Here is a 27,763-nt window from a genome sequence, read left to right as displayed (position 1 = left end):
AGCACCAGTTGAATAATGGCGGGTTTGGTTCCATTGTTTTGACGTAGATAGAGACCTGCGCAATCTTACACTTTCTTCCATTAGTTTCGTGAAAGAATTAGAGAAAATACCTAATCAGGGAAAATGTTATTAGGAAATCAAATCTGGAGTAATTTTGTTACAATTTCGTGTTGTGAAATTTTAAAAATGCACTCAGGACAGCATACTAAAGAAAGACGTAAAGAATCAAAATAGTGGACATATCGAGCATCTTTCGAGCCTTTTTTTCAAAATGTGTCCTTTCTGTTTACACGATATCGTTCGAAATTATATTATAAGGAATGTATCGAAAATATATCCACAAATTTCTCTTTCAAATTATGATAAAAACCGATATTTTATTCAAATTAAAAATTGATCCTTCATTGTACAAGGTTAAACTTGAGCATAATGAAAACCGGATGAAATTTATGTTATTACTTTACGAATTTTCGAACTTTTGATCGAACGTTCTTCATCAAGTTCCGGACAAGTGTTGCATCGCACTTTTTGGACGTTCGAGCTCAATTTTTTTTGAACTCCTGCATGTTCCCAGCTGCCTTACCAGTCTTCTTGAAGACCCTCTTCACGATTGTCAGTAACGTTTTTGAGTCATCCTTCACATAAGTCTCATCGTCTATCAAAACGCATGCATCCGGACACTGGAAAAGACGCTAATACAATTTCCGGGCCCTTGTTCCTGCTCGTTTCTTCTGTTCTACACTTTGTTTAAAGATATTCTGCTTCTTGTAGGTCTTCAGGTGATTTCGCCTCTTGATACGCTGATTCATTCCGACACTCGTTCCTGATTTTTTTTAACAAATCAAGTATAAACATTGATTTGTTCTTCATGATTAGAGATACCACTTTCTGGTCCAGTTTCGGGTTGGAAGAACCGGGTTTTCTGCCTCTTTCTGGTATCTCATCCAAAGAATAGTGTTCCCCAAACTTATTAATGATGGTTTTAACAATGGCATGATAATTTCCAAACCGCTTCGCCAATTTTCGCATAGTAATACCCTTCTTACTAAGCCATGTGTCCAGAACCCTAATTTTGACTTCCGTTTCTAATACGCGACATTATGAAAACGCAAAATTTTAACCGCACAAACAAGTAAACTAACAAAAGATTACAGCCAAACGCACAGCATGCTGTGCATAAAAAACCATCACAAATACATGCGTACGCCACAAATGTATGTGTAAGGCTTATTTTCGATGCACTCCTTACATTGAATCGATCAAAAGACTTGTCTCAAATGCGTGAACTTCAGATACAATTATCAAAATCGGAATAATAACCAAAAGAAAATTATAAACTGCTAGTACTCAAGGTAGATCAAGGATGTAAATATATACAACAGAAAGGTGAGACGTAACAAGGTTCCTTTGAGCAAGCAGGAATCTTTTCATACCATAACTTTTACCTTCTACCAGAGGAGTCGAGCTTAAGCAACTCATCAATGCAAATCACTCGAGTCTCTAGTATACCAGGAAGTACCGATTTACTATCTTATTCGGCAATTGAAAAGTTTCCAGAAGTTGCCACTTTCTGCTTGCGGCATCATTTTCATACATAATAAGTTCCTCACAATCTTTAATAGTCAATATCAGAACTAATTGGCTCAAGTAGCACGTTCCTATGAGTAGATAAATGTATATATTTTAGATAATTGGTGATCGAAACTTCAAATAGTAACGAACCATGACTAATTTTTCTTGTTTCTTAAACCATTAGCATGATTCCTTCTTACAAACAGTTTTAAGTTCAAGGTTATATTAGCCAAATATTTCTCCTTGAAGTAACCTTTTGGGATCAGCAAAGGACAACTAGTCCCTGTGTGCAAGGTTCATGACAATATGGTTAATGAGGAAACAGATTGAAGCCCAATCCATAAAATTTGTCAATTGTTTTCATTGATTTGTGGTACGGTGCATTGTCTTGGTAAAAGATAATTTTTCCTTTTTCGTATGAAACCGTTTTTTTCAGATTTCCCATTTCTAACGCAAACTTTTGATGGTTCCTTCTTTTTCATGATAGTTGATGTTAATTATTCTGTTCTTTTTTTAGCTATCTATGTTTTTTTTAAATCATTTGTTTTACCCCGGCTTTAACCATTGTGGTCGTTCACCGGAAAGCCTAACTATGTCATTTTCGGAGAAGAGTCGTAGATCCATGTTTCGTCCATTGCTCCATACCAACACAAAAAATTTTTTTATTGAGACAAAAACAGTGCTGAACAGCTCTCTGGATCGTTTATCCGTTTTTGTTTTTGTTCGATTTGAGCGATCGCGGCACCCATTTTTCATGCCCAGATTATCGCGTAAGATCGTAGAAGCACTTCCTGTTAATGTGCTAACCATCTCAGCATATCTTATCTCACAAACTTTGAGTTTGCGTTCACGATTATCAAAACCTGCTTTATTTATTCCTGGTGACTGCTTTAGTAAAACTCGTTTAAAATCAGAATACCACAAATGTTTGTTTTGAATGGATCCGTTTGCGGACTGAACCGTTTATAGATTTGTTTTGTGCGCCGTTCGATTTACAAGACACATTTTGATGGAAATATGGCTGCTCCCAAACAAACTAAACAAACAGGATAACCAAAATTCTCAAAGAATTAATTTCGAGAATTCGCAGACACAAATAATTTTATACGTAACACAAAAGACTGCGGCACTAATATTCAAAACAAATGTTGGCAGTGATTTTCACACTAGTTGGGTAGTCCTACATCAACAGTTCGAGCAACCTCATAGTAAGGCAGCGAAAGAGACAAAAACAAAATCTTCAATCAGTGTCTGACGGCTCAGTGAAAATAGATTTGCGGTACGACGTATAAGTAAATACTGGCGAACCCAGGGTTTTTCGCTGAACCCAGGGTTTTCATAGAGATAGAGCTATAATTAAATGCCGTGGTGACCGAGCACAGCGAAACATGCTCGGTTCTTCTAGTCAATATGGCAGTTTCTTCAGATGGCTTCACATGCAGGGTAGTTTAATTGGCAACACAATTTCTTTAGTTCTCTCAAAACTCAAGTTCTTTGCATGATGTTGGATTATTTTATTAAAATATTGATAACATTGTAATTTGTACAACATTAAATTAATATTACGCAAATCCCTAAATTGGATCTATTTCATACCAGCTTCTTGTTTTCAGAAAGATTTGTAATCAACAACTGTATGGTCACAGATAAAGTTTTTTAATAGTTATAAGTCGTCAGAGTATTTATACAAGTCTGGTAATATTAGAAGAATTTAAAGTTTCTCCGACGATAGTACGGAAATAACTAACTAGTCTAGTGAGGTCCGTTCTCGCAGTAAGTTTGCAACAAAACGCCATTATAATCGAATAGTAAATCAATAATGAGAATGATTCACACTTTCGGTAGGTAGACAAATTCAAACTAACGAAACTTCTATTCCTGTGACAGCCTAAAAACCATTCATCACTGCCTAAAAGCTTTCGTGAATCAAGCCCTCACAATCCGCCACCAACTCACAACGTATTCGGCGAACCTTGATTAATAACCAAATAACTGGTCCCTCTCGACAGGTTAAAACTTAGATCTGTGTTGTACAAATCCACTGTAAATTCTTTCTGAACGATAAATGCTACCACCGTAATTGTGACAATTATTCACGTTTAGGCAAGCAACCGACCATGCCATTATTCGCAACAGCTTGAGTGCAGGATGTGCAGGAACTCAGCTTACCGACCGGAATGCTTCCTTTGTCCACTCAAACTCGAAATGCATTGCGAAAAATATGCTTCGATAGCAAATAAAATTGTTGAAATATTACCCACATCTATCGAGCAGAAAAGTGCGCTTGCATGGTAGCCGGGAACATAAATTTTCCAGCTCGGAAACTCAACAGTTGTGCGACACATTCATTGCGCTTCGTCCGTTCCGATAGAAGCGCCAATCAATCTGTGTAGTCGGTGGGTGTGGAGCATTACATGAGTGGATTTTCACATTCGGGGGATTATATTTTTCATGACGTAGGACTTCGTTGACGAGGGGGAATTTCGAATTATTTTGAAAAAGCAATAGAAAGAAACCAAATGAATGATAGCTTTTATCTGTTACTACGGCTTTTCGAGTCAATAACTAATAACATCTAGATTAATGGAGATATTTGAGTTTAATGCACTTATAGTTATTTTTGTCGGTAATATGAAACACTAATTTTGAATGGGAACGAAAAAAATATAATTAAAGTAGTGATCATTGCTTTCTACACATCTTGACAACATTTCTGGAAATTTCTGGATATCACGCGAATATAAATTTTCGTCTTTTGTAGTAAACGAATCAGACACCCAATTTTCGAAATAAACGGTTCAGTTCGCATTCCCGTCTCAAACGAGACGGCTGACACAATGAACACGCTTATGACCGGAACACAATACCGAGTTGTGAATAATTGGAAGATATCTTAATTAGAAGATATCTGACCAACGAAAGACAATGGCAACAAATAGTAAAATTACTGTTGACTTCAAGCAGTGTCGTATTCGAGCTTCGCTGCAAAAACTTTAAGCGTTGCATAAGGAGCAAATGTATCTCCATGTAATCCAAGTGCATTTGTTACAACTAAATAAAACTTATAATGTTGTATACATTCAATTCTATTAGCTGGAAGCATTTGTATTTCCTAACAACTACATTAATGGGAACTATGATGAATACGATAACATAAGGTGCAACCCACCACTATGCATAGAGAATGGCTCCATAGAAGTACAGGTACACGGTACGCTTTACTTCGATAACGATGATTTCATTAGAGGAACCATGTCGCAGTATGGAGAGATTCTTTTCATTTGTTACGCATGCGCTTAAAAAGGCTATACTTTTTTATGTAGCTTTCACTTAGAGCTCAAGGCTTCCATGTGAATCGCTGGTAACCAACGACAATCAACAAGCTCATTTCCAATATTGTCGAAAACCTATTCAATATGATAAGCCCTGCAAGAAATTGGACAAGAAGACATCTACACCCAAGGGCAACCAAGTTACCAAAAAACAACAAACAACGTCTGCCTCAGCAAAGAACGGTTTGAAAAAATAACAGCATTCAGACATCAAAATTCTACGACGAGGATATGAATAATGATCCATTGCGCAATGGGAAAAAATATATGAAAACCCGTAAGCAATTCTGTAACTGTGAACTGAGATTTAAGGACGATTCACAATAAGATATCATGAAATAGAGAAATGGGGTAAAATAGTCACTAGAACGTTTCGTGCGGCCAGTGTAGGTTCTTCCATTCGATTCTCCAGACTTTTTACATAATACAAGATAGTTTTCGTATACTTTCAACGTGTTTCGCTTAAAACTTAAGGGTGATTTAGATGAAAATTTCACATATTGGAGGAATTGGGGTAAAATAGCCATCAAAACGTTTCGTGCGGCCAGTATAAGCTCTGGCATTCGATTCTAAAGACTTTTTAACATAAGATAAGCTAGATTTAGTAAGCTTACAATAAGTTTTACCGAAATGCAAAAACAATAAGTGATAATGAAATGGAGGAAATGGGGTAAAATAGCCACCAAAACGTTTCGTGCGGCCAGTGTTGGTTCTTCCATTCGATTCTCCAGACATTTTTACATATAATCAAGCTATTTCAGTAGACCGCACTCGATGTCTTTCAAGTTACATAGTAAATACTACAGAAATCCCTAAAACTGCTGGGCATTTGGGGTAAAACGAGCAGGATGGCGATTCGTGCGTCTATTAAAAACCATTCCATTGAATTTCTTGGATTTTTCTTACATAAGAAACAACTTTATTTGTTGCCTTTTCCTATGGTTCCCGATTTCTTTGCTTGTTTCCTTGGTACTTTCCCACTGTGCATTGGTCCGAAACAGGAACAAGACAAAAAAGTATTGTTTTCTAGTGGTTGGTGTCTTCACAAAAGTTGTCTGTAATCATATGACGCTTCTTTTGTTGTTAAAGGACATTAGGGTAGCCCATGTTTGGATTTTATTCTAAAATCTAAATTTCCTAACTGAATTGAGAAATGACTGCATTTTACAGTAAAGTTGTAGGAAGTTTTAATTTGAATAACTGTACTTTTTTGTGAGCAGTTCAGTGACAACTACGGCTGTAGTTTGTTTTGTGTAACATTTTTCGGAAAGAGATGTAGGAATCCTTTGAATCATTATTTGCGAATCAAACCCAGGTGGGGTGTGGGAAACTAAAAACCTTCCAATGCTAGTTTATATTAAATAAATCAGTTTAGCAAAATTATACACAATAAATAGATAGATAACTCTTTTGAAGACGACTGCTCGTAGAACTGCTCACAAAAAAGTGATTTTTCTGAGGCACCCTATTTTTTCCGAAAAATTTATATAACTCGATCAAATAAATAGATAGGATAGTGGATTTTTGAACGAAATTACTTATCGTAAAATTTTCTGTGGTTTTCTGTAAAGTACACTCATTATTGAATTCTATTAGGAAAGCTGTTTTAATTTTACCGAAAGCTATTTCACTGAAAGTTGTTTCCGTTGAAAATCATTTCCGTTGAAAGTCTTTCTGTTGAAAGTCATTTTCGTTGAAAGTCATTTCTGTTGAAAGTAATTTCCATTGAAAGTCATTTCCGTTGAAAGTCATTTCCGTTGTAAGTCATTTCCGTTGAAAGTCATTTCCGTTGAAAGTCATTTCCGTTGAAAGTCATTTCCGTTAAAGACCATTTCGCTGAAAGCCATGTCAGTGAAAGTCATTTCCGTTCAAAGCCATTTCACTGAAAGCCATTTCACTGAAAACCATTTCGTTGAAAGTCATTTCTCTGAAAGCCTTTTCGCAGAAAGCCATTTCAGTTGGAAACCATTTCACCGAAAGGGTCATTTGGCCGAATCGTTCTTAGTGACTTTTAGCGAAATGGCTTTCGGTGAAATTACCCTGACCCTCATTATAGAACTTCAATTTTCGAACCCTTTGAATAATATCTCTTTCGCTCTGTGATTAATACACCGAAACCTCCATTTACGAACTAAACGGGGGTTCCTAAAAAGAGGTAGTTCGTGAATAAAGTTTACGTTATTTGGGATTTGGTTCGTAAAAAAGTTTTGTGTGATTAATGTGGAAACCGCGCATCATATGGTTATTTTTGGAACGGATGTGAAGAGTAAGTGCAAGAAAATGATGTTTGAGCTCGTTTAAAAATCCAAGATGGCGGCTTTCGGTTTATTGAGATTGCCTAAAACCCCTAATAATATGGGTATCTTCGGAACGGAATTGATGAGTAGATATCAGAAAACGATGTTTGAGGTGGTTTTGAAATTCAAGATAGCGACTTCCGGTTTCTTGATATTTCTTGAAAACCCTTACAATATGGGTATTTTCGGAACGGAATTGATGAGTAAATGTCAGAAAACTATGCTTAAGGTGATTCTTAAATCCAAGATGGCGACTTCCGATTTTTTTATATTCCTTGAAAACCCTTGCAATATGGATATTTTTGGAACGGGATTGATGAGTATATATCAGAAAACGATGTTTAAGGTGGTTCTGACATCCAATATGGTGACCTCCGGTTTCTTGATATTCCTTGAAACCCCTTACAATATGGGTACTTTCGGAAAGCGATTTAAAAGTAGACGTCGGAAAATTATATTTGAGGTGGTTTGAAGTGCAAAACAGTGACTTCCGGTTTATTAGTATTCTTTAAAAGTTTTTGCCATTTTCCTTTAACTTGGTATTCCTTTAAAACACTATACCGGAAGACACCTCATTGAATTTTGAAACGAGCTCAAACATCGTTTATTGGTATCGAATATGTTTCGGAATTTTTTTTTTTTTGGGGTGCAAGACGACACCAAACATAGTTTTCCGGCATCTGTTTATTGAATACTTTCCAAAAATACCCATATTGTTAAGGTTTTCAAGGAATATCGATAAACCGGAAGTCCACATCTTGGATTTCAGAACCCCCTCAAACATCATTTTCCGACACCTATTCATCAAATCCGTTCCGAAAACACCCATCTTGTAAGGGTTTTCAAGGAATATAAAAAAACCGGAAGTCGCCATCTTGGATTTAAGAACCACCTTAAACGTTGTTTTCTGACATCTATACATCAATCCTGTTCCGAAAATACCCATATTGTATGGGTTTTCAAGGAATATCAACAAACCGAAAGTCGCCAACTTGGATATCAGAACCACTTCAAGCATCATTTTCCGAAATCAACTCATCAATTCCGTTCCGAAAATACCCATATTTCAAAGGTTTTCAAGGAATATCAAACAACCGGAAGTCGCCATCTTGGATTTCCAAAGTACCTCAAACATCATTTTCCAGAATCTACTCTTTAAACCCGTTCCAAAAATACCCATATTGTAGTAGTTTCCGTGGAGTCGGAAATCGCTTTCGATGAATGCCAAAACCTCTTTTTACGAAGTAGGTTCGTAAAAAGGCGGGTGAGTAATGTCAGAGACATAACTGGATGTCGTGAATACGAAAAAACTGACACGCTCCCATCACTTTTCCGAATATCAGTTAGTTGATTGATTGTATGAATTGTGCAAGCTTTCCTCTTTTTCACTAATAGAATTTGAAGCGATTTACCTACATTAAAGTACAGTTTAGTTACATTAAACAGCTACTATTCTACAACTATATATTCCAAACTTGAAACAATTCCTTTTTAATTTGCTAATATAGGAAGCTAGGTACGACAAATTTGTAGTTTATTTTTATTGAAGCTATGAAGTTCGAAGATATCTGATTCTTCTCGAAATTTCAGTACGAGACAATTGCAATGGCCTGGTCTGAAATGTATCTACGATCTTCGGTATGCAAGAGTGATTCTAATAATAATAATGATAGTAATAATAATAATACAGATTAACCTGTATATATGGCAACCCTGTTTCGCATGGCATATTTTCACACGACCCCATACTAGTATAAAGATGTGTTCAACATCATCATTTTCGCTTTCGCATTGCCGTTCGTAATTGAATGTGTTAGTGACGGTACAAATCTGCTTTTCTACCTGTCTTCGGAGCCATCGTTCTGACGGTGTCTCGTACGTACAGAGTAGCTGCTTTAACTTAAATGACGCTATTTCTCACATCACATTTCCTTTTATACGTGCTAGTGGCAGCACGGTAGGACGTCCCCTTTGTTAGAATTCCTTTCCTATACGCAGAACGGGAAACAGTGAAACGATATAAAAGAAAGAGTTAGCAGAGCGGCAGCCAGTAATACTGAATGGGTCGTCGAGCAACAACACAGCATATTGTGGAGGAACAATTAAGGGCAAGGCAAAGTCCCGCTCAAACCGTGCTGGTCTGAAGTGCCCAGTTGGCGGCAGAATCCATCGTTTGCTTCGGAAGGGGAACTACGCCGAGCGTGTCAGTGCTGGTGCATCGGTCTATCTGACGGCAGTGATGGAGTACTTGGTTGCCGAAGTGTTGGAGTTGACCGGTAATGCTGCCCATGACAACGAAAACGAGAATCATCCCTAGCCATCTGCAGCTGGCCATCCGTTGAAAACCCCGTCCTTTTCAGGATGACCACATCACTGTGATAAAGAAATATTTAGAATTGCTTTAAGTTTAGCCAGTTCTGATACGCCTGGAAAGTAGAATACGCAAATCAAGTGGAAACATTTGTTCTAACAATTTTTGTTTTTGGCCGCATACTAAAGTACTCGCGACAAAAATACATATTGATCTGTGGCAACTCTGTTTCGCACGGCATATTTGTAAACTAGTATAAAGATGTGTTCAAAATCATCACTTTCGCTTTCGCATTGCCGTTCGTAATTGAATGTGTTAGTGACGGTGCAAATTATTTTAACTCCCATCTTGATGAATCTTTTGGTAGGAAATATTGAGATCTGAGATGGTTCTCGTGTGTGTCTTGTTTCGGCAATGGGCCTTGCTGGACTTTTTGGCTGCCTTTTTCGGTTTCATTGTGCTGACGGTGTCTCGTGCATTCATATCGGGAAACAATGAGACGACAGGTCCTCGATGTTGCTCTCGTGTGTCTTGTTTCGGGGAGAGTTGCTCAGCAAATGATAGGAAAAGTGAACCATTCAACTTTTATATGGATGCTCTTGTATAGATACAGACATCTCGCGTTCTGATTGGCTGGTGCTGTCATGGGTTAAATCAAACAGGTTTTTCAATAGTGTACTATTGAAAAACTTCAATATTGTTGTAATACACGTTCAAGTTGAATATTTTCGATTCTATTGGTAGTTAGATTATATAAATCCTTCTACAGATCACTGAGCTATGAGCTTTCAAAATACGAGAAAGGCAAACGCGCCATATGAATTATCCTCTTTGATACTCGTTTATACCAAACATTTCAGAAAAGTTTAATTGTGAACTATTTAAGAATGTGTCACACAACTGAAAGTTTTATCATAAAATTGTGGTCATATTTCCGATGGCATGTAGCAAGAATTATGTTGATTCGTTAGATATAACAGGAGATATTCACGATCAAAAACTTATCACTCTCTCAGAGGGTAAATTTTGAAAAGGCGCCCCATAGTAAAGTAAGTCGTATTCACGACAAAAAAGATTACGTTATTTGGGAATTGGTTCGTAAAAAGAGTTACGTAAAAAGAGGTAACGTATAAAAAGTGTTCGTAAACGGAGGTTTGGGTGTAGTAATTTTGGATGCTTAGAGTTTTGTTCAATCGTGAATAAAAACAATTATTTAACCAATAAAAAAACGGTCACTGGCCATAGACAACAGCCAAAACAAAATTAATTTTACATCAATTAGTTATCAAAAGTTACTGGCCATAGACAATAGCCAAAACAAAATTAATTTTACATCAATTAGTTATCAAAAGTTATTATCTAGATTACATAATTTAATAAAAGATAATTTTTTAAACCAACAGCTCTTTCTCTTCTTATCAACAAACCGACGATTTATTCAACCCAATCGAAACTTAACTATCGCTACTCACGATAATTGGCAAAAGCACAAGCACGTTAGTATCGGAATTGCAACATGATAAAAACCAAAAATGTTATTATTTTCAAGTGTAAATTTAATATTTCGCTAAACTCCATCTGACAGTATCGAATACCGGATGGGAAAAAAAATCCGAGCACTCCAATTGGCTCGTCCATTCGTGGTCAGCGTGGCTACCGAGAAGCGTAAGTGAGACGAAAGGTTTGAATTTATGGCCCTAATAAAATAACACCATCCGGTTGAAAAATGTCCCATCCAGCAAATAAAGCAATAAAGTAGGGTTGGTGTGGCGCAGGAGTATTCGTTAGTTTGAGCGATGACCACAGTGGAAGGCTGGTATCGGAATTTAGATTTGTTGGATTTACATAAGCACAATTTTGAGCTCGGCATGCACCACCCGCAATAGTAGCAATCTGGTGTCCAAAAGTGTTTCCGGATTTGTCTCCAAAGTAAAGTAATGTGAAAGTTGAAATCGCTTTTACTCTCTTCATCTTACAAACATTGGAGAACATTTCGTTGTCTGTGAGGTCTTCACAAAAACAGTTATAATATTTCTGAATGACACTTGTGTCCGGGTACAAAACTGGTCCAATTAAATTTTCATGCTGAGTGTAGCATTCGTAAATAGACATTTCAACAAACAAATAGCCATCCGTAGCTTACGTGTCAGTCAGAATTCACAAGTTTTGCTTTGCTGCTTATATTCAAATACTGCCTTCACATACGATTACTCAGATATTAAAACATAACACAAAACATAATCCTATTCCATAGGTAACGGTTATTTATGGCTTAAGGCTCGCATGCCACACTGTGCCAAATAAACATCAGCAGCCTTATTGTCGGTTACGACTTGAGAAACAGCTCCGAACATTGGTCGAACAGCTTGACCCGGTTCTCGGAGCATTATCGTTTAAAAGGTACATAAAATTGTATGGAAATTGGAGCAGGAAGGCTCACACCGAAATCGTTGAGGGCATATTGTTAATCTGAAATGGTATTTTTAATGACAGAATGGCTTGGAAATTAAACTGTGCTAATGAAATGGCTGAATTTCTCGCGCCCTGGTGCAGCGAATAGCGGAGCTGAGGTAGGAAAAAAAGGATCTCATCCAATGGAGTATAATTCCACTTTACGATCCGTTGTTACTGTCCATGGGAGAGCTTCGGGTGTTTAGCGGAGAATCTCCAAAAGAAAGAGAGATAGAGAGCTTGATATAAGAAAAGTGCTTAATCTTTCATGATTTTTTCTGACTATTGTCAATGAAAACAAAAGAAACGCGTTTATATTGAAGTGATAATGATTAATAGAATTAGAAGTAATTGATAAATAAATGTACTCTAGGTAGACCGCTCAATACACAGCTATCTAAGGGTCAGGTCTTCAGGTTTCACATCCCAGTTGTCGTATGTTCGAGCCTCGGCACTAGCCATTCAAATGTTCTGTACATAAAAAATCTACTGCGAAATCCGTTGATACGGAATAATTAAATTTAATGAAAGAAATGAAATATTTAGTATTTGCTTAAAGAATTCCTTAGTTTCAGCTTGATTCTCGACAATCTTCTGTTTAGTATGATTTCAGAAGCTGAGATATGTACACAGCATAAACTAGTCATATTTTATTAATAACATCGTTTTTATTTGTCAATATAAAGATGTTACCAACACCACTTACTCAAAGTCATTGCGTGTGCGACTGGATCGTGAAAAACTTTTGCGCAAATCGTCTGTCTTTGCTGCATTACAAAATAGCAAAATTACTCCATAAATCGGTAGTAAGTAGCGATTTGAAAAACTTCCGGGATCGACCGATATCCTATCAGAAACTAGAATCTAGAGAAAATTCAGAAATTCTTCTTGAAGTGCGTGCCAAAAATTCATATCGATTTCGAAATCATTTATTTCGTTTGTTTAGTTCTGATTTGAAACATCACAGTTAATAGACACAACACCAATACATTCATGTACAGAAAAATATAGAACAGATTCAAATCTTCGCGTTGACATCATCCGACTCCAGTTTTATTTATGACAGATTTAAATTATAAGACAGACTATAATTTTAGAACAGATATTCATCACAGCGTGGCGAAACCCGCACCTTTCCACCTGCGGTGTGACCAAAAAGGTCGATTTCAAAAAGTCAATCCAGCTTCTTTCTTTCAAAAAGTCAATCCAGCTTCAAGTAACGACTAAAAAAAATCAGAAAAAACTTCCCAACTGGTTCAAAACTGTTTCAATTTCAAGGTCTTCTATGTTTGTACAAACTTGGTTTTACCGATCTGCGGTTCCAAAAATTCCAAAACAGAACGCACATAGATTTGCCAGAGTTGACTAGGCCGATTTTCACTAATGATAGCATGGATCAAATCCGAATCTCAAAAGCTTCTGGTTCCAGAAGTGCAGAGTTTTGAGTGCTCAAAATCTCAAACAGTTATACATGGTTATGTTTCTTCATTGGCTTTTATTAAAGTCGAAGAAGTACTTTTTTGCAGAGTTTGACGACGTTTCAGTCAAAACCGACGTGAACATGAGCCCATATTGTAACTGCGTAGTCAAAAATACTACACACTAGTGAAATATAATGGTTTTCGAGACGATAAATACAATAAAAACTTGCGCAAAGGCAAGCAGAGCTCGCGATCGAAAATGATGCTCAGGGTTTTTACAGACAGAACTTTTCCAACTGGAACGGTTATGGTCGAGAATTTAAAAAAATTGGTGACATTACCACACATCTCTAAGACCACTTAAATGTACATTTAAAGACTGTTCCAGAAAGTATGGACGCACTTTGATTTCGCTGTAAATAATTCACAAGTGCTAGATATACAAATTTTATTCGATATACTGATAATATTAGACTACAACAACAGAATATTATTCTCAACATTTGCTACTCATTAAATTCCGTACAGATTTCTTGGCGACAAGTTATGACACTTTTTTCAATCTTTTTCGAACTATTGAATGGTTTCGGCTGCCGAGACATGTTTCCTAAGATGTGCCTACGTTAATGTCCAAAATTCCTCAATTGGTCGAAGTTGTGAGTAATTCAGTGGATTTATGTCTTTTGGGACGAAAGTGACATTTTTGGTAGTATACCATACTACCGTTGATTTCGAGTAGTGGCAAGAAGCAAGATCTAGACAAGACAGGTTCCTTGGGGCTTCGAATCATGGGTAGAAGTCGTTTTTGTAAACATTCCTTGATATATATTTCGCTGTTCATTGAAGCAGTGATTATGAAGGGTTTCGAAATCTTACCGCAGCTACAAATTGCTTATCAGACCATAGCTTTCTAACCAAATTTTTCTACTTCAATCGATGTCTCGGACTGGTTTAACACTTGCCCGTATACCGTATAATATTGTGGTTCCGGCAAGGATTTGTAATCGAGTTTCACGTAGGTTTCGTCGTCCATGAGTATGCAGTTCAAATTTCCAGCAAGAATCGTATTGTACAGCTTTCGAACCCTCGGTCTGATCGATGCTTTTTGTTTCGGACTACGTTTTGGTTGTTTCTGCTTCTTATAGGTTCGAAGATTCAAACGTTCTTTAGCACGAAGAACATTTGACTTCGAACTGCCCACTTTTTTGGCCACATCCCGAACTGAATCCTCCTTCTTTTGATCGAACGCCTTCAGTATACGTTTATCCAAATGAGGGTTAGCAGGACCTTTTTTCGACCCGTTTTCGGTTTATCCTCACCGAACTTCCTGATTGCATTTCGCACGGCTTTTTCACTTACTTCTTCCATTTTTGCTATCTTTCTCAGTGACAGCCCGCGTTCTGTGCACCATTTGTACACAATTTTTCGACGTTGTTCACGCATTTCGAAACAAACTAATGAAAACAAATAAACAACTGCACAAGTGGTTAGAGAAGAGTGTAAACAACAGGACGCAGCCATAAAAATTGACAGGTTCTGAGCCATTGCGAAATGGCATTGGTTTTTGGTTGCGTCCATACTTTCTGGGACAGTCTTTATAGAACACAACAATCCGCAAGACTTGTGATGATGCGATAGATTTTGAGAGGTGGAACTCCGATTCGTGAAGAACGGAAAGAATCTTCTAAATTTGTAGGTCATATTAGTTGTTGACCATACAAACTAACTTTGGCTATACTGGTTTTGGTTTCTGGTTCCGGAAGTAGTGGTATAAAATTCCAAAGCAAAGCTCACATAGATTTCTCAGAGATGGCTTGAGGTTTGAGAACAGATAATAGTTCAGGTGAACAAGGTGGACGGGCAAGATATTGGAACTGTAAACCGTTTATTTTAACCACAGTAGCGACGATTATATGCTTCAGATGAGGCCATTTTATAGGGATCTCGTTCCTCAGTCGCTCCCCTATAGCACGTTAATACTTGGGGTCTGTTTTGAAGCAGTCCTCCAAAAGTATACCATGACAATCCCAGAAAACCGACATCATGTTTTTTTAGACTAATTTGAAACGCTCATGTCGTTTCAAAGCACTTGTTTTGACTTCAGTCCATTGTCGGGTAATCATTCTGTTCTCTGGCATATGATAATGGATCCAGCCAAACATGTGTTCGAAGTGCACTTGCGTTCGTCTTTTCAGGTCTAAATAAGTATGTGCGAAATCCAGCGGCAGGATATCTTTTTCATCTGCAGAATATTGCTCAACAATGACATGCTCGTGCACTTTCTCTTTCCGGTCATGCAGTAAAATTTTATGTATTATTATTATTATCATTTTTTTACCCGATTACATCCTCCATTTTATGTAGTTTTGACACTGTTTGTGGCAATGGAGTTTCGACCATCACGGAACTCTTCATATCATTATTTCATGGTGTATATCATTATTTCATGGTGTGGGGAATATCCCCACAATAGTCTTCAAACTTTATTTTGTTTCGGTTTCTGATTTCGGGAGAGGCCTGGGCCCCTCGGGCCCCCTCCTCTGGGTACGTGCCTGTCTGTTACATAAGAGTGTGGTCACCATTACTCGCTATCGGTAAAATGGAATGGTGTTAACACAAAGGGCAGTAGTCCTTCTTGTAATTCAAAAATAAATCAGTTGATTACTGTTTACAATTTGATCTCAGCATTTTTCCACAATGGGTACCGCGTACGCTTCGAGCTTCGTGCTCGCAAGAAAGTTGAACTACTTTGCGGACGAACAAAGTTGAACATGTAAGGAGGTTCTGTTCAATTTGGTTGATTTCTGAATTGATTTCCACATTCAGAGAAGCTTAATTGACTAAACGATTTGTTCGGTTTGGAAATATTGCCGGTTCGAGTTCCGTCCTGAGTTAAATCAAGGGCCCATTATTACCGTTCTCACTTCCCCTTTCACATTCACGGCACTCTCATATCACTTCACTTGATTTTACCTATTATCAGTATCACGTACAGTGTAGTGATCACTGTAGTGAAAACCTTTTTTAATCCACCTAGTGGTGTAATTATGCCTTTCTCATATTGTGATGTGATGTGATGTGAAGTGAAGCCACCATCAGTTCAAGGACTTGCCAGTGGATGCGGGTAGACTTACAGTAGCTCCGATATGACTCATCCATTCACCTTCTTACTATAGCTGTTACCGAAAAGCGAACGAAAAGGTATTCGTATTCCGAGGGAATAAAAGATGCTCTTCCAACCATAATATCCAGTGCATGGATGAAGCATATCACTATACATGCTTGAACCCACCTGATGGTTTGTTTGAGAAGGGCGCGACAGACTCATTTCCAACCTTCAGAAGGAAACAAGTTTCTTTCAAGTGACTTGGGCTGGCTATCCACAATCCCTCGTTCAGCCATCAATTCGTCCGCTGCCCTGATGCTCCCTCCTCTTTACGTCCCCGTGATAAATTATTTTATATTGATAAATACAATGAAACATAGTGTAATGAAATTAATATAACATAAAATGATATAATAGATTACAAAATAATATATATCCTCTCATTCTGCCATCAACGCGTTCCATCGACCAATTGTCACCACAGACACACGTGTAAGCATGAAACAGGAACCAGTGAGGACCAAGCTCACCTTGTGACGACCTTGATATTTTGTTAAAAGATTACTTTAAAAATGATTACTTATAAGGATAATAATAATAATAATAATAATAATAATAATAATAATAATAATAATAAAAATAATAATAATAATAATAATAATAATAATAATAATAATAATAATAATAATAATAATAATAATAATAATAATAATAATACATGATGTAATAAACAACAGAATCATATGTTGTAATATACTATGATAAACATTGCACTTTAGGATGGGTTTTAACTTATGAGTCAATTCGCACCCTCTCATTCTGCTACTAACGCAGAAGGCGATAGCACCCAGTCGACGCCGTTCTATTGACCAAATGTCATCATAGACACACGGGGTGGCATGAGATAGGAACTTGTGAGGACTTAGTTCTCTCACCATTTGACGACCTAATGATGCCTTTCTCATATTACTTATATTTTCAAAAACATCACTAGAAGATTCTGTCAAGTTTATTTTTTTCAAACTTGAATAAAATCAAAAACTTTCTCCGGTATAAATTACCATCACCTTTTCAATTTGTGAATAGTTATACCAAGTTAATATAGATTTGAATGTGGCAACCCTGCACGCTATACAAACTTAAACAAAGCACGCTGTGTACTAGGTGGTGCTGTTTTCTTCTTCTGTACCAGCACGTACCGATGCGTACCGATTTTGCATAATTTTGTGCGATAGTTTGAATACTTATTGCCCTATAATTTCGGAACCGGAAGTCGGATCTGGATGTAATTGCACAGATACTGAGAGCTTTAATTCAAATCATGATTTGTGAAAATCGATTTAACCGTTGCTGAGAAATCGAATCGATTTTTGGAGCTTTTCTTTCATATTACACCGGTTCGGAAGCGGAAACCGGCGACTAGTTGTCTCAAAGTAGAATAATATATCCACCAACTAACAAGGTTTGCCAACTAGATGAATTTACCAGTAAATTTTATAATAATATGCACCTCGTTTCGCCATTGCCTGAGAAAAAATACTCAAGAAATTAAAAATTTCTACTAATTCCACTGTAATACAGGAACCATAAGTCAGATCTCAATCAATCATTTCGGTTTTTTTTTCAATAATTTTAAGACCTTTCATTTGCATTTTAGTTTTTAAAAATCGCACATATTCCCTTGTAATTCCGGAACTGGAAGTCGGATAAACATAAAATTCAATAGCGATCTATGGGACCGTAAGAATTACCATTTGAATCTGAGTTTGTGAGAATTGGTTCAGCATTCTCTGAGAAAATCGAGTGACATTATTTGTACACATTTGCTCACTTCATCGAGCTGAGTTGAATGGTATATTATGACCTTCGGCCCTCCGGGCCTTGGTTCAAAAGTCGGTTTTCGCAGTGATTGTAAAGCCTTTCTATATAAGAAATGCAAAAAATCACTTTTCGAACAATATATTGGTAATGTGATATACATAAAAAACATAAAGCGACGGTCTACACACTTAGAAATATTTACATCTTGATCGATGCACATTCGCTTACATTCAGAATTCAAAGCATGTAAATATAAGTCATACCATTAACTTCGCAGTTAATTTCGCTGAAGCTTACATCGATACAAACACAAAATTTATTTTTACATGTTTGGAGATGTAATATTGTGTCATCACCGAAGAAACCGTCATGCTTGAATTTACGTCAAGCGTTTTTAGAGTGTAGTTATTGCATTTAAAAGTTCATATCTTACTGAATTAAGTGATAATTGAGTGCGGGGCCAAACCGGACATATAATTTTTTACTTGAAATTTGAAACAGCTTCTTGAAACAGACCTGAATATTTATATCTACACAGTAAAAAATTATGAAATTCACATGTGACGCAAATCCACATATGACACAATTCATAAAACCGTAATCCATGAAACGACTGTATTTGACAAGGATGATATAAACATACTTCAAATATACCCCGCCTTTCAAGCGAACGTGTATATTTTAACACTTACAAAATGTCAGAATGCATTAAATGTAAGTTAGATTTACTGTAAAATTGAATCATTTTAGCCCCAGTATCCCCTTTGAATAAATTGGATAAAAACCTAGTTGTAATGGGTGTTTTGTTTATTAATTTCCTAAAAGTGTCGAAATTAGTCCAGGTATCTTCTAAAATCCAGCAAAGATTGCTGGGCACTTATATCGCCGCTCACTTATTTGTCCATTTCTACGTTATCCTCGACCGCCCTGACCTAATGTCACGTCAAATGGAACATCCTACGCTTAATTTCACCTAAACTGCAAAAAATTAAATCAAAATCCGGAAGTTACCAGCTAGTAATCCACCCATATTACCTAATCAAAACGCAAATTATATTATTAATTAACATGAAAGCGATCGAGTGCCACATTGCACATGTACTAATTATCATGGCCTAATAACTTCATTTCCCCGAGTTCAGTTCACGCTTGGTGTAACCGTTTAGTATTCTATCTATTGGGCTGCACAACACCCCCTCCCACCCCCGTCTGATTGTAGTTCGTTCATTTTAATTTTTTGGTTCCTGACGCAGCACACACTAGTTTCACTGTCTGTCTGTGTTGTAGGCGGAGTTGCCCGCACGTACAAACAGTAAAATGCGATGCCACCCGGTCGTGGCGACGGTCGTGGTTCCCGTTCGGATCTAAATTGAAAAGCCAAAACCACATTTCGACATATGTTTCTACGCCGTCTGTTTGAATGCTAGGATTCGTGTGTACCAATCAGTTTTACAAATAAGCTCTAAAATTCACCTTTCCCCCCCACACCGCACTGTGTCTTTGTTGCGGAAGAGTTCAAAGTATTTAGGGTGGATCGAATCGAAATTGATTTTCCAGCTGGATGTTAGTGTATTGATATGTGTGATTTAGGATAGTTTGAAGTTTAAGCCCGCTTGATTACTTCCTTCGCTCATTCAACATTTTCTGAGCAAAACAGTTTATGTTACATTCTAATTCATATAAAGTTACTGGATTCTGGTGTGATTTCATCAATAACTAGATTTACGTTAAGACTAGACTACAAACAGATCGCCCTCAAATGTACACACACACTTACAGCAGCTCACTTTCGATTTTCTCATATTCTTCCTGGTATGTAGAAGAGACACAAGCAAATAGAAATATTTTTGTTACCGGAGGATAATCAAGGCTTTATCATTCCTAGCATAGAAGGCTGAGTTGTTATGGTAAAGTTTTAGTTGCTGGAAAATTGTGAGTTGTTCAATGACGTCAATTACAAAATAGCTTACGTTAAAGTTATGTCGGCTACACCAAGAACCTTCAAGTAATATAATCCAATTCTTCTATTCGAGTTTTATTGCAAGCGAGAAGGATGCTCCTAGATGCGTAGTTAATTTTCAGTTGATTTTAGACAAGCATGCTCTTTTTGAAAGGTTAATGAATTGCAATCGAAACAAATTACTGATACAGGGAAAACAGAATATGTAATCCCTCAAACAATGATTATTTGAGATGTTTTCGATGCTAGCAACGATGGCAGGAACAATTAAGTTCTAAAACGATTTTTAACTCCTGTCAGGATAACTTTCGATCGATCGGCATAGAAGAGATGTGAAAATATAAGTTATTTCAGTTACATCCTACTGGTTGGAAATCCGAATCGACCGTTTCCAGCATAAATCCAGCTCTCATATAATATTGCCTCGGGAAGGATTTTTAGTGTCAAAACGATCGTAACAATAGCCGTATACTTGGCTTGCACGCCAAGAATCGGTTCTGTGAAGTCTTTAGAAAAACAGAAAATGAAGTTCCATAATGGCATGTAGTGTCAAGGCTATGCTTAGTTTTGCTTTGTGATTTCTAGGCTGATTATTTTCGAAGAAAACATATTGAATCAACAATAATCTAATAGACACATTGTCTTTTATTTTTCTAATACTCGCCCTTATTCTGAATAACGACGTATTGATTTTTCGATCGAATGCGGTTCGATCGAATCATAGCTACCTTTGATTTTGCTAGCGTTATGGGGAATACAAATGAAATACGAGGGAAAAAACGATACGACGTTATTCAGAATAAGGGCGACTGTACAGCTTCGAAACTTTAAGTCAATTTACGTTGCGTTACATTGAGTTGAGTTGAATGAGGATCTTATTATTTTTCCCACAAAAACTAGCGACAATTGAATTGGAATTGTTACCATACCAACTGAAATGGGTGGTGGTTAGATTTTCGACGTTGTTCTGCTGAAAGTCCACGCATTTCGAAACAAACTGATGAAAACGAATAAACAACTGCACAAGTGGTTAGAGAAGAGTGTAAACAACAGGATGCAGCCATAAAATTAGACAGGTTCTGAACCATTGCGAAATGGCAGCGGTTTTTGGTTGCGTCCATACTTTCTGGGGCTGTCTTTACTTAGTGAATCTCTAAATTCTAACACACTGATTTCTACAAGATGGCTACAGCGATTTTCATACACTCAAATTCAAATAAAAGGACATAAAGCCCATATAGTTTATTCCACGATTTCTCTTTAGCCTCAAAACGCATCAGTCTCAGCGATAATCCCATCATTCGATGAAAATCTTTCTACAACTAGCTTCTACTTTAAATTTGATATCAATGACTGGGGGTTAAATCTGGTGAATATGGTGGATGTCAGTGATGGAAATTTCACTATAGTGACAGACGCTGGTGTAAGATTTATATCTACACTGGAGATACATAAAGCAAACACCACACAAAAAGGAAAGCGCACTTCTTTTCAGTGTCGAATAGATAGATTTTGAGTGTGTGATTGTGTTAAAAGAAGCTGGAGCGAGTGAACCACATTTTCTTCGCATGAATCGCTTTTACGCGCTCTAGCCCAAATACACCCAAGTGATCACTTGTGCATACTAGTGTGAGAGAACTGGCCTTGCTATGAAAATCTTTTTCGAATTAGGGAAAAGCGAAATTTTAACGATAAATTGCTGAATATGCGTACCCTACACCGGAACGCTCGCCGGCTTGTACACTTCGGTGAGAATATCTCATGCAAAATTATGAAAAATCCATTTTCTTTAGATATCTTAATGATGTCAGTTATCTCCTGCAACTTCATTTTTCGGTTTTGCTTAACAATGGCAGATCATGCATGAATACGGTTTTCAGGATGAACTAACAAGATTGGTCATAGCAACGATGGATAGAGTGATGTGCTACGTTCGAATATTTGAGATGCTATCGAGCCCCCTCGAATCTCGGAGAGGGCTGCGGCAAGATGAAGGACTATCTTGTATCTTGTTCAATATTGCCTTGGAAAGTGTGATTCGAAGAGCGAGGATCGACACGAGTGGCACGATCTTCCGAAAGTCCGTACAACTTTTTGGCTTCGCTGATGATATTGATATTGTGACACGTAACCTTGAGAAGATGACGGAAACCTACATCGACCTGAAAGCTGAAGCTAGGCGTATCGGATTGGCCATAAATGCGTCAAAAACAAAATACATGAGAGGAAGAGGCTCTAGAGAAGCAACACTATGCCTCTCACCACGAATATTGATAGACGGTGACGATATCGAGGTGATTGACGATTTGAATTCACTGGTGACCGCCGGTAATGACACCAGCAGAGAAATTCAGAGACGTATTTTGGCAGTAAATCGTGCATACTTTGGACTCAGAAAAACCCTTCAATCCGGTAATTGACCGGTTGTTCTCTATGGCCACGAAATCTGGACTATGTTGGAAGAGGATCATCGCGAGTATTTTTGAAAGAAAGGTGCTGAGAACCATGTGCATATCACTCTGTAATTCCGGAACCGGAAGTCGGATCCTAATGAAATTTAGGAATTTTGTATGGGACCGAGAGACCTTTCATTTCAATCTAAGTTTGTAAAAATCGGTTTAGCCATCTCCGAGAAAAATGAGTGACATTATTTTCACATTTTTGTGCATATCACCCTGTAATTCTGGAACCGGGAGTCGGATTCAAAGGAAATTTTGAAAGTTTGTATGGGACTGTGAGGCCTTTCATTTAAATTTTTGTGCATATCACCCTGTAATTCCGGAACCGGAAGTAGGATCCTAATGAAATTTGGGAACTTTGCATGAAACCTTGAGGCCTTTCATTTGAATCTAAGTTTGTGAAAATCGGTTTTGCCATCTCCGAAAAAAATGAGTGAAAATATTTGTCACACACACAGACATTTGCTCAACTCGTCGAGTGATTGTATAGCCTTTCTATATGAGAAAATATGAGGCAAAAATTTTGGAACACCAGAATTCTAAACTTAATTACAGAAAGTTAAATTAGAATTTAATTTCAGAACTCAGTTTCAGATTTATTTTCACAATACAGGTTCAGAAAACTGATACTGGGGAACTGAAATTTAATTCTGGAATTCTAGAATTTAGATCCTTAATTTATGTTCGGAATTCGAATCCAGAATTCAAATTTACTAATTCAACCTCAGAACTCTGAGACAAAATTCAAGATATGATCTTCAGATCTAGATCCGGTTGCTAAATTTCATTTCCAGAATTTAGGTCCAGAATTCAAAACCTGCATGCTAGAACTAAATTCGGAACATGGATTCTGGAACTAGATTTTGGAACAGTTTCTTGATATATGTTCGGAACTGAAGTTCAAAATTCAGCTCTAGAACTATGTTCGAATGAGTTCCGTTCCAAAATTCTAGAACTAAATTCATGAACATGAAGTACTCAGAAGTTTTTAACATCAGATAAATCCCCCATAAAAATATTCTCAAGAAACTACTGTGAAAAACAACTGTAAAAAAAAACTTTTACATTGTTTGTTGTACTTTGGCTGAAGTTAGGACTGCCCCGTTTTTGCTCGTTTGTTCCACCTTATTCAATTTGTCGTCAATAAGTCGTATTTTAGTATATACCACCCTAAAAAACACTGGCCTCAGCCCTTAATTATAGATTTAGAATTTAATTTTAGAACTCAGTCTCAGATTTATTTTCAAAATACTGGTTCAGAATTTAAAACTGATACTCGGGACCTGAATTCTAATTCTGGAACTGATTTCTTGACCACATTTTAGTAAAGAATTTAGTTCTTTAATTCATGTTCGGAATTTGAATCCAGAATTCTAGTATAATTCTGAAGGTGGAAAAGTGAAAGTTTCAAAATTTACACAACCAATCAACTAGTACGAACGATTTTCGATATTCGGAAGTAAGAAAAAAGCATGTCAACTTCATTCGTATTCACGTCAACCGGTTATTCGTTGAAATAAACCACCCACTTTTTTTAAACCTCGTATTGCAGAATATCTGTGATTAATCTCTTCCATTTGGAAAATCGTTGATAGAATAAAGGATATGGAACTTGTAGTATGTTTTGATTTAAAAAATACATTACTTTTTTTTAAAACAGTAGACTTGACTTGACAGGCACCAAGAATTTTTGAAATAGATCCATCAAATCACTCCATCCCCCGCCCTCCGTGACAGACATGCAAACAACAAATATTCAATACTAAACTTTTCTTTCAATCACACTCACCCTGTGTCGTCTCACTTTTTCCGCTTCTTCCAGGGGGACTGCCGGCCATCGCATTCTACACCCGCCAACGGTACACGTCCGGAATCGTGGGTTGCATTTCCGAGCTGATACTGGCCGGTGAGCTGAGGCTAAACTTTGACTCGACGATACTGGGCACGGCACACAACGTGGAACCGGGTGCCCCTTGAAGGTAGACTTTGGAGTCGGTGGTAGTGGTGGTGGTCGCACCGTCGACTACGGTGGAGACCACAGCAACGAGACCTGGCCCGCAGAACCGGCTGACCAACGGTAGTGGTAGCAACAGTAGCAACAGCAGCAGCAGCAGCAGTAGTAGAAGTAACATCAAATGAACGTCCATAACAGTAACTATCGCTTGTGTGGAAAGATTGAGTGTGTGAGTTTTGCCTAGAAATGTACAAGAATGAAGGGACGGCGCACGGAATGGGGTGAATGAGGAACAGATACTACACACCGATTTAGACTAAATAAATTTTTATATGTAAGGACTTAGGATAATGAGCTAGTCTAAGGGTTAGGTACTGAAACTGTAATATTTAATGTTTATAGCGATAGATTTACACACACTATCTCACTATCTGCTGGTGGAGAAATAGAAATATTGATCGTCTAGTAGCTGCATAATACGAGCGAAGTTCGTGGTTGTTGTTAGCTGAAGCAGTTTTCCGGTCGATTGGTAGCGTTATTGCAACCTACCAATCTAAGGTACCTAACATTCAGTTAGACCAACCACGAACCGATTTCATGTTCTGTTAACAAAAAGGAAATTCAACAGTGATTGCATCAGAATGAGTTTATCAGAGTTCGTTGAAAAACAGAAAAAAGGGCTGATGAAACCCTTGCACATCAAAATATCTATAAGTCAATTCTTTTCTCTGCCTTCGAATGAATCTTGTCTGAGTTAGATTCCAAATTTGTGTTAGTTCGAGAAAAAACTAGAGTTTAATGGAAAGAAATGAAAAAAATAACAAGAAACAAGAACAATAATGACATCATATCAAATGAAACTAAAAATAATTCAAAACAAGCGAAGATCTCTGTTTGGAACCACACCAATGCAACACAACAACAACGCTTAGAATATAACAGCAAGCGTATAGGAGATTAACCGTAAAGGTTAAAGTTTTGAGATAAACAAACCCACAAATAAATATGCATACCTACACTCACGCGTACACACCTTCCTAAATGTTGCTTAAGCTTCTTATTTCAATGAAAATTGTTCTAATCCTAAGCTATAAATTCCAGTTAAAGAGTGAGTTCATTTTCGAAGTTTAGTTTGAATGATTGCACTCCACCTAATTTTCATGCATATAAACAAACAGAAGAAAAGAAAAGAAAAAACGATTTTGTATGCAACAATACAGGGAACGAAGCGAAAACAAACGACGACCGGAAATTGTACGATTTGCAAGTCTTATTTAAATAGGAATCATCTAAAAGTGTTATTGCTTCATTTGCCGATAATTTGTGAGTTATTTTACGAGACTGCTTCCGCCGCCGATGGAAGACAGCCCAATCGTAAAGTAGCTTATAAGCCATACAATTCAAGTGCTTTACAAACATAAGATAACGTTTGAAGAAACTATGATTACGGAACCGGCGATGGAGAGCGCCATCTGCCCACAACACACACCAGTAAAATACGAAACATTAGTCTTCATTGCTGAACTGGATGAGTATTTTAATGAAATAACTCAATGTGGACCCGAACATTGCGAAAAGTCCGTTAGCAGTGTTTTATGGTTCTGTGTTTTAAAACTATTCCTTTGGAACGAATCCGTTTGTGAGGAAACCAACCATAACAAAAATCTCGTCGTCAGGTATTTACAATGGTAGCAACGATTTTATAAATGCGTTTTATTTAAAAAAAATTGTTTCCGGTAGCAAAATTTTCGGATCATACAACCGGTGTAGTCCAAAACTGCGTGCGAATGCTCGTAGAATCGTGTAGAAACAGTAGCTGATTTGTACAATGGGGCTTTATTTTTCTGTGAAACATTTTCCAGCTATAGAGAAAAGTGAACAATTATATCGTATGAAGTGTATACTGTATAAAAGCAAAGAATAGATTTTACCAAAAAAATAGACCTAAAACGCGGAAAATATCACCTATATATTGAATGTGCTCTGGTGGCCATCTGAGGCAGCCAGTTTTTGCAAATCGTTTTTCTGTTGTCCCACTGATGAAGTACTGTTTTGAGAAGTATTCCCCGAAAATCACGAAAAAGTAGCTTTTTATTCCCAGCAACTGCCAGCGTCCTGTGTAAATAGAAATCACGCAGTTAGTGCAACAAAAAAATCCGCTTATAATTGTTAAAACAAATATTCAAAACAAAAAAAAAACAATGTGATGTACAACAATCGTGCTCTAGAGTTTCTATACATCGTAGCTATACGTTCAGTTGTAGATGTTTCTTTTGGCATAAGACTTCGTTTCTTCATGTCGACGCTTTATCTGCGGAGTAAGCTAAGGCTTTGGCATATCAGGATGGCAAAAAAAAAAAATGAAAATAACACGCCACAAGAAGTTTGATTATTACGTCAAGATTCGTAATCGAAAAACAAAGCATGACACCACCCATTCGAGGCAACTGTTTGTGTTATCAATTTTTTCCGATGGTAGTTACTCCAGAATCAGTTCAGTGTTTCTATCATATGTGTTGATTACCCGAATACCGGAGAAATTGTATATTGTAACGAGATTCAAATAAACTGAAATGGTATTGGGTTTTGAAATTGTGTTGTTCTTTTTTGTATTGCCGAAACCTCATTTGTTCGTAGAACTGAGTAGCTGGGCAGCAATTCGAAATAATCGATCTTTAAAAAACAACTCTGTGCTATTAGCATCCTTGACATATCCTTTTGTTCCTAAAATACAAAATAACTAGAAGGCAACAGTACACTTCATAAATGAGTAGCGCTTGGTGCTTTAAATTGATACTCGATTTATGAAATCTATCCGGTTGAAATATTTCATGTCTTTGCATGCAACATTGAATGCATGTTGAATGTTATGGAAATATTGTGTCAATTGTTGTACACAAGCTTGCATGAAAATCTAACTTCTTTAGGTAATCGATTTATTAAACAATTAGTGTAATCACATTTCATCTCAACTTTATTTTATGTATTCGAACTAGATTTGACTAGATGGTTTCTCGGAAACGATTGGGTAAGAATTGGTGCATTGGTGCAAATTTGCATCGCTTACACACATCAAATC

General features: G+C 37.1%; 1 protein-coding gene across 3 annotated transcripts in view; it reads left to right on the top strand.

Annotated features, from left to right (window-relative positions):
• The window catches only part of LOC131436607 (uncharacterized), a 593,756-nt gene extending 566,480 nt beyond the window's left edge, over nucleotides 1-27,276 (top strand). For all 3 annotated transcript variants that reach the window (XM_058605425.1, XM_058605424.1, XM_058605423.1), the window contains one exon: nucleotides 24,553-27,276. In XM_058605425.1, coding sequence (XP_058461408.1) covers nucleotides 24,553-24,707 — 155 coding nt within the window. In that variant the 3' untranslated portion in view covers nucleotides 24,708-27,276. The remainder of the gene's footprint in view (nucleotides 1-24,552) is intronic.
• The last annotated feature ends 487 nt before the right edge of the window (nucleotides 27,277-27,763 follow it).

The sequence above is a fragment of the Malaya genurostris genome, chromosome 3 (assembly GCF_030247185.1).
Source record: "Malaya genurostris strain Urasoe2022 chromosome 3, Malgen_1.1, whole genome shotgun sequence".
In the NCBI taxonomy this organism is placed as follows: Eukaryota; Metazoa; Arthropoda; class Insecta; order Diptera; family Culicidae; genus Malaya; species Malaya genurostris.
The sequence above is the reverse complement of the archived record's forward strand: the minus strand, read 5'-3'. Positions and strand labels throughout refer to the sequence as shown.